This window comes from Merops nubicus, unplaced genomic scaffold, assembly GCF_000691845.1.
Source record: "Merops nubicus isolate BGI_N331 unplaced genomic scaffold, ASM69184v1 scaffold7416, whole genome shotgun sequence".
NCBI classification, from domain to species: domain Eukaryota; kingdom Metazoa; phylum Chordata; class Aves; order Coraciiformes; family Meropidae; genus Merops; species Merops nubicus.
The window spans coordinates 3,782-18,931 of NW_008615566.1; the positions used below are offsets into that span (position 1 = coordinate 3,782).

Here is a 15,150-nt window from a genome sequence, read left to right on the forward strand (position 1 = left end):
TCAGGCAGAATTCCCCTTCTTCAGATGACTTCAAAGCACGCACGTGGGAAGCGACTTGTCCAGCGTACAGTGGCTAATCTGGAAGGGGATTGAGAAGTCTTATTTCTAAGCCTCTGCTCTAATTGCCAGGTTTTACATTACCTCTCTTCGTTCTTGACACAAAAAAAAAATGGAAATCAAACCCCCTTTACAGCCTAGTTTTCAGTTTCTCTTATTTTCTGCTTCTTCCATCTGTTCTGCAGCGTAGAAATTGTCAGCTTGATATTTCCAGCCAAGAGTTCTTAATAGGAATTTATATGAATATGATTAATATGGCCTATACTATACAGATGCCCATTTTGTCTAAATTGGGATAGCTATGATTAAGAAATTACTTACCTGCAGCAGATTTCCTCTTTGGGGTTACCTGTTTTTCTGCAGGCAGGGTCTCATTTCCCTGCATCACCCTGGCTCCTCATGGAGAATGGCATTTTTAGTGTGTGGATCTGCTGAATCTTCAGCTGGCTTAGAAATCTGCTTCTATTTTGAAGATACATTTTCTCTGGTATTAAATGATGAAATTTAATTACATTAAATTACAAAAAGTGCATGCTTAGGCTTGAACGTGTGGAAAAATGCATTATTATTGTCAGTCATGGCCTATAGTTTCATATGATCAAACACATTACATGTAAAAGTTAATCTTTCTCTTTATGGCATGAGTTAATTTGTGGTATGCATGCTAGCTTCAAAATGTGTGTATGTTTGGATTTTTTTCCCCACAGTTTTTGACGATGAAGAAGAAAGCAAGTTGTCTTATACAGAAATCTACCAAGAGTACCAAGCTCTGGTGAGCATTATTCCCAATTTGGGCTAAACTTCTGAGAAATGTAACTTAAACTGTTCAAGCAGTATTTAGATGAACTTCTGGTTGTGTTACCTGTGTTACTTATAATTTTAGAATATTGCCTGTTACAAGTGTTACTTAGAAATCCTTTGAGTCACAGTTATATGCATTTTTATGCTTAAACACTAGATATGCAGAAAAGAAACTCACACACAATCTTACACTGTGTATTTTTCATCATGAATCTATCTGTTAGCTAAAGTACTGAACTTATAGGCTTGATAATATTCATATTTTCTGTCAAGATAAAATGGCAGAATGTCTGAGAACATGTTTTGATGTGTATTTTGTTCACCAGTGGTAAATGCTTTGAACTAACTTTCAATTAATTGAAAAAAAAAATGCAGGTTTTTGAAACATTCTTAAATTACCTATAAACTAAAACATGCAGATTTTGAAATTTATTTTGTTTTTTTTGGTATCAAGACTTGGTAACACTTGATGTTAAAAAGCATCAATGGAATAAATACAGACCAATGTCCATTTTTGCTCTGATCCTAAAGGATCTCAGGCACACAGAGTGGTAAAAAGCCTTTCACCTACAGGGCTAAAAAGGACAAAAAATACTAGCCAGGAATCTGGGGAAAAAGTAGAGAAGTGAGATTCTTGGAAATTGGAGAAGTTAAACTGAAAGTGGGATCAAACATAGCAATAAAAATGCTTATTCTGAACAGTTCATGAAAGTAAATAAAGCCTGAAATATCAGAAATACATCATCAGAAGAGTTCTACTATTGCAGGGATTTTCCCTGGGAACTTTAAAAAGCCAGCAGAAAAAAACCCACACAGTTATGAAAAAAATTCAAATGATTCTTAGGGGATAAAGCTCTTAGAAAGTAAGGGTTATACTTTCTTACAGGTGGAAAAATTATTAGAAGACTATCTTAAAGAAGTTGGAATTAATGAAGAGAAATTTCAAGAAGCGTTTTCATCTCCTCTTGCAAGGACACACACTTCACAGGTAAAGTTTCCTTTGTTTAGGAACATAGAGATTTAATTTTTAGCTTTCTATTTCCACTATATAGCAGGGTTGAGATAAAACTTTGACGTTTTCTTGTTAAAACTGTAATTTTCTAAAACATAATGTCTTTGTTTCTATTATGGACTTTGACCAGGAAAAATGCACCTAATAATGACAGATAGTTGTGTCAGACCTTTCTGAGATTTATCTTCCATGCTTTGTATTTTCTAAAACATCTAAGCTTAGGGTGTCTATTTGTCAGCTTTACCTTAGTCTTCAGTTTATTTACAGTAGCAGACAAAGATTAAAACAACAGACACTCCAGGGAGTCAAATTACAGTTGTAAACTTACAGTGGGGAGCTCCTCAGGTTTTGTGATAATGTTGTAGACATGTTGGTCTAAAGACTTAAACCATCCAGCTCTTTTTGTGACCAGCTCAACTTGTATGGCTGGAAAACTAGACAGATAGGAAAATTAAATATAATTATTAAAAACATGCTCCACAGAATTGCAATCTTGTCAGTTTGGGCAAACTGAGATGGTTCTGACTTCTCTAAGGTTTTAACTGTGTGCATATCTTCCCTCCCACAGGCCATTTTGCAAACTGTGTTGGCAGCAGAAGACTTTAGACTATTTAAAAAAATGATGGTACAGAAAAATATTGAGATGCAATTGCAAGCTATTAGAATCATTAAGGAAAGGAACGGTAAGCAGTGGTACATGCAGGGCTTCACCTCTCTGCATCTTTGTGCTGGTCTTTGGAGAACCACGTGCAGAAGTGCATATAGAAGAGTGGTTCAGTTCCACCTCATGTTACTGGAGAGCATGCACTTCATTTCACTGGGATGAGGATTTCAAGACTTAGTCCTTGGCTTGTACTCTTAGGGAGAAATGTCTGGATTCCTTTTTAAGTTATCAGATTTTTCTTGGTTCTTTTTTCCTGGCTAAATTTTTCTGTGAAATGTTGAATTTTAATTTTTTTTTAAAGAATTCTGGTGGTCATTTTGGGTGTTAAACAATTACATCAGTTCATCAACAATGACAATAGGGATACTTGGAATTATGCTGCTTGTACAGCAGTGATGCTGTGCTCTCTGCTGTGCTTGCTTTGCAGATCACACTGCACAGCTCCATGTGAAAAAATCCCTCTAGAAAGCAGAATGTAGATAAATACAGAAAGGAGAATGTAGATAAATACAGAAGGAAGAATGGCCCTCATCATGCTGATACATATATGCTTTTAAAGCAGAGAAAATCACTGACACCCAACACTGCTGTGCTCTGTCAATGTTTCTGAAAAGGATTTTCATCTACCCACTCCTTTCTTCTATGTCTTCAGTTTTACTATCTTGTTTTTCCTTCTTACTGCATGCATATTTTTTTTCAGAGAATGATTTTTAAATTTCAAGCATCATATAACAGCTAAATTTGCAAATGGTTAAGTCAGCCACAGCTGAATTGCAGTATAGGGAATGACATATCATGGTCAATGCAGAGTATGGCTTATGCTCTACCCTGAGATGGCAAAACTTCCATAGCTCAGAAACTTTTGCATTTTTGTGACTAGCCACTTGATGCCCAAGGTCTAGAGTCTTTTTGGAAACAGTTACAGAGAGGAAGAATTACATGTTGTGTTGTTTTTTTTTCCCCTTTCTCCTCTCTGCCTGAAGGAGGATGCCAAATGGAGTACAAAATATTTGTCTTTAGAGTAATGCATAAATTTTGCTATTTTATTTTTGCAGGTGTATTGCCTGACTGTTTGACAGAGGGCTCTGATGTGTTCAGTGAAATTGAACAAGAAGAAATGAAAATACTGAGGGAGGTTCTAAGGTAAAAAATGACTCAGCCCTGCTTAGTATGTTGTTTTAAAATAAAATATAAGGGTATGTAGGACCCTCTTCCAGCCTTTCCCAGGAAACTTCCCTCAACTTACAAAACACAGGGAACGATAGACTGAGGATGGTGGGTTCTCTATGTTTATCATAATTATTTATTTCTATTAAGACTGCATTTTCATTTAAATAATGGAAGGATTTTGGACATGAAAATTTGTGTTATCTTGTAATTTTTTGATAGTCCTCAAATATTTGACACTGTTACTAAAGGTGTCTTGAGTATTTACTCCTATTTTCTGTTACAGGAAATCAAAAGAAGAGTATGAAATAGAGCAAGAAAGGAAAAGGGCTGAAGAAGTGAGTATCTGACCTTTCCAGATGAGTTACACTGGTGATTAAGAGGTACTTTGATATTGCTGTCCTGGGTGTCCACTCTGTGGCTTTAAGACAACGTGTGCCATGCTAAGCAAAGAAAAGCTCTGTCACAAGGACTTACTGACACTGCTTTCTGAAAGGTCCACTCTGGTGTTTGTATCTTCCCTTGATGACACTGGTGCTGTACATGACCATTAGCTGTCAGTCTTTTGGTGAAGCTGACATGAGAAGCATATTCCCACTCCAGGGTCTGAATTCTAAAGCCCTGGCAATGGATGTCAACCTTTCAGATCCAGAGAACATCTGCATTACTAATATTGTCAAGATCAAAGAGACTTCTAAGTGTAAGCTCCTTAAAGATTACAGCATTCATAATCCTTCAGGAATTTTAAGGCTCACTTCATAGATAGTGTAGTTATTCACTAAGTCTGCACAGTGCTGCCAGAACCCAATCACCAGGATCCAGAAATCCTCTCCAGGTTAGACATCACTTGGTCTCCCTCAGAGTAAACCCCATAGAAAGCTAACTGAATGTAAAGAGGGACTGGCTAAATTGCCAGACATTCTGCAACTGAGAAAAACTGAAGCTGAAATGTGCTCCAGTGGAATGCTGGCAGTGCACCTCCCCTTCATGGGGAAAACAGCCAGAAATGGCTCCCCAGTGCCTGGCACTGTGGAACAGTGGTGGCAAAACAGTTCCTTCCCATTGCAGTGGTAGGTTCCAGGAAGTGAGTCACCTGTGCTGCTGGATTTCTTTCAAAACCACCAGGAAACTGAGCTTTCAAGTTGTATTGAGATGCAGGCTTATCCAGATCTTTACAGACCACCAAGAGTATTAATATTCTTGCTAAACAAGGCAGATCATGGAGGCCCCAATCCAGTCCAGCTGGACAGAGAAGGTCGTAGTTACTGTTCAATAATTAGTTTTTGTTAGAGAATGTTTTAATGTAAAACAACATGATATTTTGATATCATGTTTGGGCTGTTCTGACATGATGGTTGATGAACAGCACAGACATTTTTCTGGGCCAATCCCAGCTGGCTTTACTGTTTTGAGAGGTGGTTTGTGGTGTCAAGACCTTCTAGACTAGTGCAGAAGTGAAACAGTGGTGTCAGAGGTTATCCAGACCTGTTGTTTCCATTTAGCTGAGAATTTCTCCATTTCTGTGGTAACTTTGGTGTGTGCTCCTGGTCCTGTTTACTCTGTTTGTGGTAGACAGACATCTGCTTGGAAGTCACAGGCAAAATGTACAAACAGATAATATGGGGAGGGGGGTTTTGCCACATGTGGAACAAAATAGCAACTTATCTAATATTCTAAATCCTGATTGCTGATTAGGGAGGTTTTGAACTAAAATAACAGATGCTGACTTACCAGAAGAACCTTCCTATTAGTAAAACCAAATAAGTAGTTTGCTTTTGTTCTCTTTGACAATGCAGTGTGTAGCATAAACAGCACATTTGGAACTGCAAGTTCTTTTGAGCATTTTCTTTGTGTTAAGAGTTGAATGCCTGCAGCAGAGTGCCAGGAAATGTAATGCTTGGCTTTGTTTGGTTTTTTCATTTAAGGCACGTGATAAACATAAATCACCAGACATTACCAACAGTTTACCAGGAGATTCAAGAGAAGCTGTAAAAGTTAAAGAGCCCACTGAGGGAGCTGATGCTTCTGAAGAAACTCCAAAATTTCCATTAGGTAATTTTATGGGAAGGTGGAATATGATACTATGTTCAAATCATTGTATCTATGTGCATAGCCATACCTGGGTGATCCTCAAAATCAGCTTGCATTTCAGTGAGAACTGTTCTCTTAGGAGTTTGTGAAAAATTTATGACAATATTCTCAGATCACTTCCAAGAATAGAATTCCAACTTGGGGAACTAACAGTCTGTGCTGTCTTTAGTTCTGTTTTTCCTGTGTCTCATACTTGTTTTTGTACGTGCTCCCACTGGAGGTTTTTGTATCACAGACACCTGGGCTGGATGCTTTTAGCCTTGGTAGTTCCTTTGGGCCATACTTGCTCCTTGCTTTTTCATGTGATGGCCATTAACATGCAGTGGTTGTAGGACCCTCTTAGACTTGAGTTCGTGTTCTTCACATTACAAAACTTAGAAAGAATAACTTGTGTCACTGGCCTTTTCAATATCTTTTTTTTCCTCCCTTTTGCTGTTTTCATTACATTTATTTGCACTCTTCTCTCCCTTCCACCCTTTGAAGCATGCAGAGGGACAGCAGGGACACTTCCTTCTTCTCTTCTCCCAGCCTGTTTCTGTTCCTCCAGCATCTCCATCACAGCATCACCGTGCAGTGGCACCTCTCAGCTACGTCTGTCTGCAGTGGCTCTTTCCCTGGCTCAGGGGAGGGCACATTTCTAGCAAATACTCTGCCTGTGGGACTTAATCTTGTGCTGGAGAGACAGGACAGAGTCCTCATCCTTGTAGAACTTGCATCTTGTGGCAGTGTAGCTATCTGAAGATGCTATCAGGAAGGTTTGTCACAGCTTATCCTTCTTAGAAATGTGGTTTTGGATAGTGGTGGCAAAAATCAGAAGAATCTGTACCAGGAATCATCTTCCAGACCCCTTTCTGACACAGAACCAAGGACCAGCCTCCAAACCAGTCTGTTATTGCTCATTTCCAAAGCATGGGCTCCCAGCTAAAGGTTCATCTTGGATAATGACCACATCCTCTGCTTGACTTGCTTCCTCTTGGTGCCAGATACAACTCTGGGAAAAGAAACAGCAAGAACCTTTCAATGAAGCTTTGTGCTCCTCTAGTGTGGCAGAAGAGCTGCTCTCCTCGCACCTTGGTTGGTCCCTGACCTGCTCAGCCCACCAGACCTCAGCTCCTGGCTCTGAGTTCTCACTGACCAGCTTGTGCTCCCAAGAACAGGGCAGTTTGCCTTTCCTGACCCAGGCACAGGGAGGAGCCCCACACCTCGTGGCAGCACGGCCCTTCCCTGGGCCCATTCTCAGTCAGGGACAGGAAGAACTATTTTCCATTGTTCTTTCCCTTCCCTCCAGCCTGCTGCACATTCCCCTTCCTTCACATACACAGTGGTGTTATTATCTTTTGCTATTTCCTTCACCTCAAGACCCAAGATTTCAGTTTGTGGAGCCCTTTGACTTTCCCACTATATAATACATTTAAATAGGATGGTAGTTGCCTTAATTTTCTTAATTTCACTTTGGTGACCTGCCTACAAATAGTTCACAGATGAGAGCTTGCCAACCCATTCCTCCCATACTTGGACCACCTAACCTGCTGCAGTACAGAGAGCTCAGGAGGGGGACTTCAGTAGTGAGGGGGACACTCGCCACCTCGGGGTGCAGGTGGCCTCCCCAGCATGGCTGGAGGATGTTTCCCTTCCTGGGTACCTGTGGGGAGCTGCCTCTGGAGCTGTGCCAGGTGGGCAGGAGGACACATTACCTGCTGGGGTGGGCCCAGCCTGCCTCTGGGGAAGGCTCTGGGATCATTGTCCACGTGAAGAGAGTGTGGCTTGGTCACCCAGAGTGTGCATGTACACACAGGCACTTTGGAGCTTCTCTTTGGAGAGGACTCTTTGGAGCATCACCACTTGCAGCAGTCATATTTCAGTGAAATGCAAATTCTTCCACGTGCCCTTTGTTTCACATTTCTGTCCTCTCCCACTTTCCTTCCCCTTGCTTTTCTCCCTGCCTTTTCACAAGTATATATCTTGTAATTTTCTGTACTAAAGAAAGTGTTGAAGAGCCAGATATTTACTACTTGCTCTGACTTAAACAATGGAGAGGTGTTTGCCCTGCACTAGCTTCACTGGAGGCCTTAGGAGAGTCCTTGTACCTTAACACTTCTCTGTAAAATTACTGTTTAGAGCCATCCCAGAAACCTGTGAGGGAAGACTTAAAACCAGTACGGCCACCACAAAAAGGACCAGCAAGCTCACCTCAGCCCTCCTGCACCAAGGGCAGGGAGGACACCAAGAAAAGGTCAGCTGGGAAAGGCTCAGAAAGCACAGCACAAAACGCTGGGATCAAAGGACCAGTAAGTTTAAAAGAAACCAACAAGAAAAAACACCCCAGTGTAGAGCTAGAATGCAAAAAAAACAGGATTACATCTAAAATATATGTTTAAGACTAATACAGTTAAATATATTTTTCTTTTCTATTATTGTAAACAGGTGGATTTGGTTTGTGTTATGGCATTCACCACTTGAACTTGCATAAAGTTCAGACCATGATTCTGGTTTCAGAACAGAACTCAGCATTCAACCTTTGTCCCATGATAATTTCTTAGTGGATAGCTCTGGCTTAAAACCTCAATTAGGATTTTCAGCGAGTAGTTTTGGGAGGCAGATATGATGTAAGTGCTTTTATCTCACAAACACATAACATGCATACCAAAAATTAATTAACAAAAAAATAAAATTACAGAATTTCTCAGAAGTTGAAGAACAGCAGCTGAAGCAACGAGAGGAATACCTAAAGAAAAAACGAGACCTGCTGATGGCTGCAAAGAAGGAGTCAAGAAATAATGTCCTGTTGCCAACAAACACTGAGCAGAAGGAGGAGTCGTCTCCCAAAGAGGTGAAGGAGTCAAACATTTTAATCATCCTGACCACTTTCTGAAAAAAAAAAACAACAAAACAACAAAAACCAAACCACGGATCATTTCACTGAAGGTAGCAGTGTTGCTGCTAGGGTTGTAGCAGGATAAAAAAAGGACAAGTGGGGGAAGTAGAGAAGTATTTTCAAGTTGCAGTTTTTGCAGAAGCTTACAGACTAGAAGTTGCAGTGATCATTAATTATTATTTTGCCTCAGGATCAAATCCTTATGATGAACTTGATTTTATGAACAGCTAAAATGCTGATTTTTCTCCTTAGCTGTGACTTACTGGTTGGGCTTTTTATGATTAACTTGAGTTCATGAACAGCTGAAATGCTTTTTCTTCTTAGCTGTGACTTACTGGTTGGGCTTGCTTAAATCTCTGGGATTTTTTCAATTCCAGCTGAAATGAGAAAAACATTTTTCTCTGGCAAAGTGTAATGTTAGAGAAGGGCAGGAGGAGTGTGGGGTGCTGCTGGAGGGGCACAGGGGGCAGTTAGCCCTCCCCTTGAGGTCTCACATTGCCCAGAGCCTGTTCTCTGCTCAGGGACATGGGGGATTAACAGATACATTCATTGACTTTTAAGTGCTAAAATCAAAAATCCTGGCACTGTGGGGATGATAGAAAAATCCAGTTTGGGGAAAAAAGAAGCAAATCTTACCAGGGAAAGAAAGTATGGGCATGAAAAAGCCCAGAATCCTATGGCAGGATAAATCCATAACAATAGAGAGGTCTTTATTAAGAAAACAACTTTTTTTTTTTGTTAATCAGTGTTCCTGTCAACTTAATGCATGTACCACAAATAGGTCTATGTTTATATGAAAAAGAAATGCTTGAAAATTCTCAGCACAAATGAAGAAAGTAGTAAAAGACCTTAAAACCCACACAAAACAATGTGATCACTCCTATGTTTTAAACAGAAAAAAGCCCTTACTTTTCCTTACAGAGCAATTTATCACAGTGGTTTTTCCCTTTTCTTCTTAGGAAATGTCAGAAGAGAAGCAAAGGTTGCTACAGAAGAGGAGGATGCTTGCAGAAAAACTGAAAGAAGAAGTCATTAACAAGCGGTAGTTGTAAGCAGCTCATTGCAGACGCCAAGAACACGAGTATGTTTTTAGAATAAATTATATGATCCAGAAGTGACTGGATTTGTTTTCCAGCATTACACTTAGTTTTAGAACTTTCAGACAAGCAACTCGGTACTTGATATATAAATATTTGAAGTTATGCTGAAAAACACTAAACCCACTTCATTATCCAGGGTGCTGGAAGCTCCCTGGGCTGCACATCAGGCAGGTTTGCTCAGGGGCTGCCCTCAGCCACCTCACCCTAACCCTAGGGAGGCAGCCGAGAGCTGCTGGAACCATTCCCACGAGCTGGAAATGTCTAACTTTATTTTTAAAATGACAGCACTTTGTTCCTTTTGTTAGAATATTAAAACAAATCCCTATTTTTCAGCTGTGCAATGTAATGAAGTCTGATTTCACAGGGAAGTACAGCTATGAGCATCTTTTTGAGAAACAGTGAAGTCAAGATGCTGACCTGCTAACTCTGGATTACCTTTTTTTACATACTTTTGGGGCAGTTTATCATTCCTTAAGTCAAATTCTTTAAGTAGAAGTCACTGCTTTAGTTGCAAAGTATAAAGCTGGGGATGTCCTGAGCAATTCAAAGCAGCAGTATTTTAAAATCTTGTTTACAGACTTAAACTGGAGCTGGGAGAGGATGGTCGTTGCACCACACCATCCCATAGCTGACTGCAAGGGGAACTGGCAGGAAGAAAACCCCAACCCGGGCAGGTTTCACGTAGCTTTTTATTAAAATAGCATTTATGAGCGATACACGTTGGCAGATGCTGGGCTCTTCTCCAGAGTGGTCGTGGAGGGGCCCCAGGCACAGGAACATGGCTGCCCACCAGCAGAACCCCCCAGGTCAGTCAACAGGGCGAGAGCCCCACGGTGACAAGAGGCAGTTAAAGAATGCTGCGTGTCACCTTCTACAGGGACTTTTGCTTACTCTGATTTACAACGGGACATCTAATGCCACTTAACACAGTCTTTTTCTAGGAACTGTAAAAATGAACGACATTCTTGGCTTTGCTGAAAAAAAACCCCTCCTGTTGGTCTGAATGTATTTTTAAAGCTCCTGACAGTACTTCAGGGAAGAGCTGGGGTGGTGGGGGACAGAGCAAGGACTCACACGCTTGTTGGAGACCCTCGGAGGACGTGGTTTGAGGAGAACTGGGCCGACGACGGGATTGTTCAGCCTCAGGCTGGCGAAGGCACCGACTGCAGACTGCCGCCGAGTCGCGAGGCTGGCGCTGGGGCAGGTCCATCGTTGTCACTGATGGAGGAGAAGCCTGGTGGGGAGGGAACCCAGGTGATGGCTGGCAGCAGAGCGAGCACGGGACCACCACAGCAGCTCCAGCTCCAGCAAACGCCGCCCCCGCGTGCCGAGCCAACGGGGCCTTTCAGCACACGGGTGGAAGACAAGGAGCCAGCCCAATCTTGGTCGCCTGGAGCCCACAAAGGGTGGCACTGCTGTCCCCAGGTCCTCACACAGCCACCGTCACCCACCAGGACTGCACGTTCCCTCTGGGATTCCAGCTAGTGGTATAGAGTTATTTCTCAAACCTCACGGATAACTAATCTTAAAAACTGTTCTAAAATGGCCACAAGTATAAATCTGAGTTTACTTACCATGTACAACAAACCAAACCCAAGCAGTAATTATGGAATTACAGGGTCACATTTTAATTCCTGAATTTTACAGTTCAGCATTAATATCACCACATGTATACAAATGGTGTAAAACAAGTACAGTGGTATTTTTAATACAAAATAAACTTCTGTTTTATGGAAAAAACTATACTTCGTATCTACACAGACAGCCCATCTTTTTTCAAACAATAGCTAAAATCAAAATTAACTACAAAAATCTCCAAAACAGAGAAACTGCTTCAGTTTAAACTATTCCAGGAGAAATGGACCCATAACACATATTACAAGAGTGATCTATGTGGTGGATTGCAGCTGGTTTCATACTCGAACATTTCTGACACATTAATTTCCTCTCACTTCATCATGATCTTAGATCACGTATGGGCAAACTAACATTAAAATATTTACAGTTCACTCGCTGCTCTGGAAAATAAAACCTGGACTGTTTGCCTCTGTCACCTCGCCACCAACTCGCCTCTTTCTGTCGCAGTTGACTACGTGGAATGTGCTTTTATTGTTTGTAAAAAAGCAGCTTCTGCCCGACACCCGGATTCAGGTGCTGCTCGTCCATTTGCCTCACAGCCCAGCGCACGGCTCGGAACAATTCCCTCTTGCTCCAAAGTGACTTTGGTGTTGAAAACGCCGCTCGATTCATCGCCAGGAAAACAGCCCGTTAGTGTTTCTCACTCCCACCTCCACGAGGCCCCCGCAGCCTGGCGGGCAGGGAGCTGGGCTGCTGGGGAAGAGGCAGCTCCTTCAGCGGGCTCTGCCGCGGCGGAGCCCCTCGCTCCTGGGCGCAGACGTCGCTGGCTGTCGAAGGGAACAAGAAGCAAACCCACCCACTCTGAATCCAGCGTCCGTCTCCTCCTCTTGAAAAACACAGATGGAAACCTGGTTTTGACTGTTTCCACCAGCCGAGCGTGCAGCCTGAGCTCCCTGTGCCCGGGAGCAGTGCCGGGCCCTCGGGGAGCAGTGGTCCCCAAACCCCGATTGTTCGGATGCAAACCGAGCTAGTTTTCCCTTAAAATCTTCTTAAAAGAGGCATTGCTAAAAGAACACAACTGACAGCACCGTTACAAAATTAAGATTACTGGGTTCAAAATTTAAGCTTAAATTATTATTTTTTTTTTTTTTCCTAGTTCTGTTAAACACTGGGGAAACCCTGCAATATTTTTTAAAAAGTGTTTACCATACCTCTCCCTCCCCCTGCCCTCCCCACACCTGAGACTGTCCTGCTGAGAAGCCATCATCCAGGTTCTGTGAATACTAACCCATTTTTTTTTTTAATTTTTTTTCTTTTTTTTTTTTTTTTTTTTGACAGCCTGAATGCAGACTCCTTACTTACTAGAAAGACATTAAGTTCCTTGGAAGCCGTGTGTTTACAGAACTAACCCTTTCTAGCTGGTACACTGAGTTTCTTTTGCTACTCCTTGTATTATCTTACATACTCGTGGGAGACAGCTTTCTGAATCAGATCCTTTTTAGCTCTTAAAACAGTTGCAGCATTTGAAACCCCGTAATAAAGTTTTTATTCCAGAGTTTTGGTTTCATTTATGAACCCAGACGAGGTCTTTTCCTTGGAGATGTCTCCTCCTCTTCGTCATCATCTTCATCATCAGGATAATCCACTAGGCCAACTAGACTTCCCTGTTGATTTAAAAACACAGAAAGAAAATCTCACATTGAAAAAAATACCCAGGAATGGGCAATTTTAGCACCTAACCCCCAGCCCACCCATCTGGACACAGCAGCCTGCAGCAAAGGCTTCCTGGTGATGCCTTTTGCATTCAAATGCTCATCTTGAGAATTTTTTGAACCTCAAGGTTAAAAAAAGTGCTGGGACTGCCTCTCCTCTCTGGATCTGGCCTCAGAAGGATGACCTAGGGCATGGCACCTGCTTCAGAACACTCATTCCCCAGCAGGGGGGCACTAAATAGTTCAGGAAAAACCTATCTTGTATGCCTACCACATGCAGAGCAGCAACTGGACAGTTGAAGCTGAGGAGTGGGAGCAGTTCCATCAGGCAGAAGATGTGAGACTAAGCTGTACCCACCAGATCACCCAGAGGCTCCAGTCCCACCCGATACTTCCTGAAACCCTTCCCAAACCAGCGAAGGTTCCACTAGGCAGAGCTCAGGATGAACTGACACCTCAGGACACCCAGGCTGCAGACTAACGCCGACCTTACCACAGGACAACGGGTAAAGCCTCCTAACAGTGCTCCACTGCCCCAGGCAAGGACAGCAGCTGTCCTCCCAGCTCTCCCACCTTCGTGGCCGCCACCGCCGTGGTCAGGGTCGTGCTCTTGGAGGAGGAGCCGTTGGAGCTCGCCGGTGGTGTCTGAGCTGCCACGGATTTGCTGTTTGCACTGTTTGCACCATTGGCTGCGCTGGCTGAGTGGGAAAAAGTGAATTTGAATCCCCCAGCAGAAGTCCTTTTTGGAAGATTCTCTTTGTCTTCACTCTCCTTAGCTGAGGGACAAACATTTTCATACTTAAGTATCAGCTGTACACCATGGAGGACAACCCACATCACAGCACCATCACAGGGCAAGAGCTGCTTGCTTTATTTTAATTCAGCATAAAAGAACAGCTCAGCCACTGCCCTCACCCAAAGCATGGCAGCACTGAGACCAAGCCTGGCACAGATGCTGGGGACACAGGACATGGCTCACCCAGCACCTGTCCAGTTCTGCCTCTGAACATCACTTAAACCAGGTGTGCACTTAGAGCACTGAGCTCATCATTCTAGAATCACAGAATCATTGAGGTTGGGAGAGACCTTTAAGATCATCAAGTCCAACCATGAACCCAGCACTGCAGGGTCACCACTAAACCATGTCCCTCAGCACCACATCATCTCAACCCCTCCAGGGGTGGGGACTCCACCACTGCCCTGGGCAACCCTTGTGGTGAAGAACACGTTCTTGATGTACAACCTCAACCTCCCCTGCTGCAACTTGAGGCTGTTTCCTCTTGTCCCATCTCTTGTCCCTTGGGAGCAGAGCCCGACCCCCCCCCTGGCTCCAGGCTCCTGTCAGGAGCTGTGCAGAGCCAGAAGGTCTCCCCTGAGCCTCCTTTGCTCCAGGCTCAGCACCCCCAGCTCCCTCAGCTGCTCCTCCCCACACTTGGGCTCTAGATCCTTCCCCAGCAGCTTCATTGCCCTTCTCTGGCCACGCTCCAGCCCCTCAAGGGCCTTCTCTGAGGGGCCCAAACTGACCCCAGGATTCAAGGTGCTAATTTAACCCTAAACAAGCTTGCAAAGCCATGTTAGGAACTCATTACCCAATGACAAGGAATATCCTACTCCTGCTTATGAGACCAAGCACAAGCAACTCGTTTGCTGACACAACATTCCCCATATCTGGCACAGAACAAACACTTCCAGTGCCAACAGGATGAAAACTGAGTAAATACCTTTTTTAGTTTCCATAAATTTTTCATAGCTATCTGGAAAATCATCCTCCTGTTTTGACTTCTCAACTGGAGGTACAACAGCTTCACCTTCTTCCTCTTCATCCTCATTGAACCACATTTCTTCATCCTCCTCCAAGGCTCTGGCATCTCTGCGAAATCTATTGCTACGCAATATAGATGGGACACTGTAAGAGACACACGACAAGTGATTCCAGTTTTGCTGCTCACTCACACTCCACCAGGATCAGAGATGGCTCCTGAGGCTTTCAGGTGGATTCAGTGTGTCTGAGGAGAGTCCAGCTGCATCCCAGCTCCACTGCCAGTGTGAGCCTCAGCAGGACCTCAGCAGAACCCTAACTCAGGGACAGAAGA

General features: G+C 43.0%; 2 protein-coding genes across 2 annotated transcripts; one reads left to right on the forward strand and one right to left on the reverse strand.

Moving 5' to 3' along the window:
• Window positions 1–764: 764 nt before the first annotated feature.
• CFAP36 (cilia and flagella associated protein 36) lies at window positions 765–9,713 on the forward strand (the record flags this gene model as incomplete). The annotated part of the gene is made up of 9 exons (XM_008942554.1): window positions 765–829; window positions 1,745–1,846; window positions 2,439–2,553; window positions 3,590–3,677; window positions 3,988–4,039; window positions 5,627–5,753; window positions 7,911–8,080; window positions 8,470–8,622; window positions 9,627–9,713. Coding segments are annotated over 9 exons (959 nt in total), but the record flags the coding sequence as incomplete, so codon positions are not given.
• Window positions 9,714–12,676: 2,963 nt separating this feature from the next.
• SMEK2 (SMEK homolog 2, suppressor of mek1 (Dictyostelium)) lies at window positions 12,677–14,963 on the reverse strand (the record flags this gene model as incomplete). The annotated part of the gene is made up of 3 exons (XM_008942555.1): window positions 12,677–13,009; window positions 13,631–13,833; window positions 14,779–14,963. Coding segments are annotated over 3 exons (484 nt in total), but the record flags the coding sequence as incomplete, so codon positions are not given.
• Window positions 14,964–15,150: the final 187 nt, after the last annotated feature.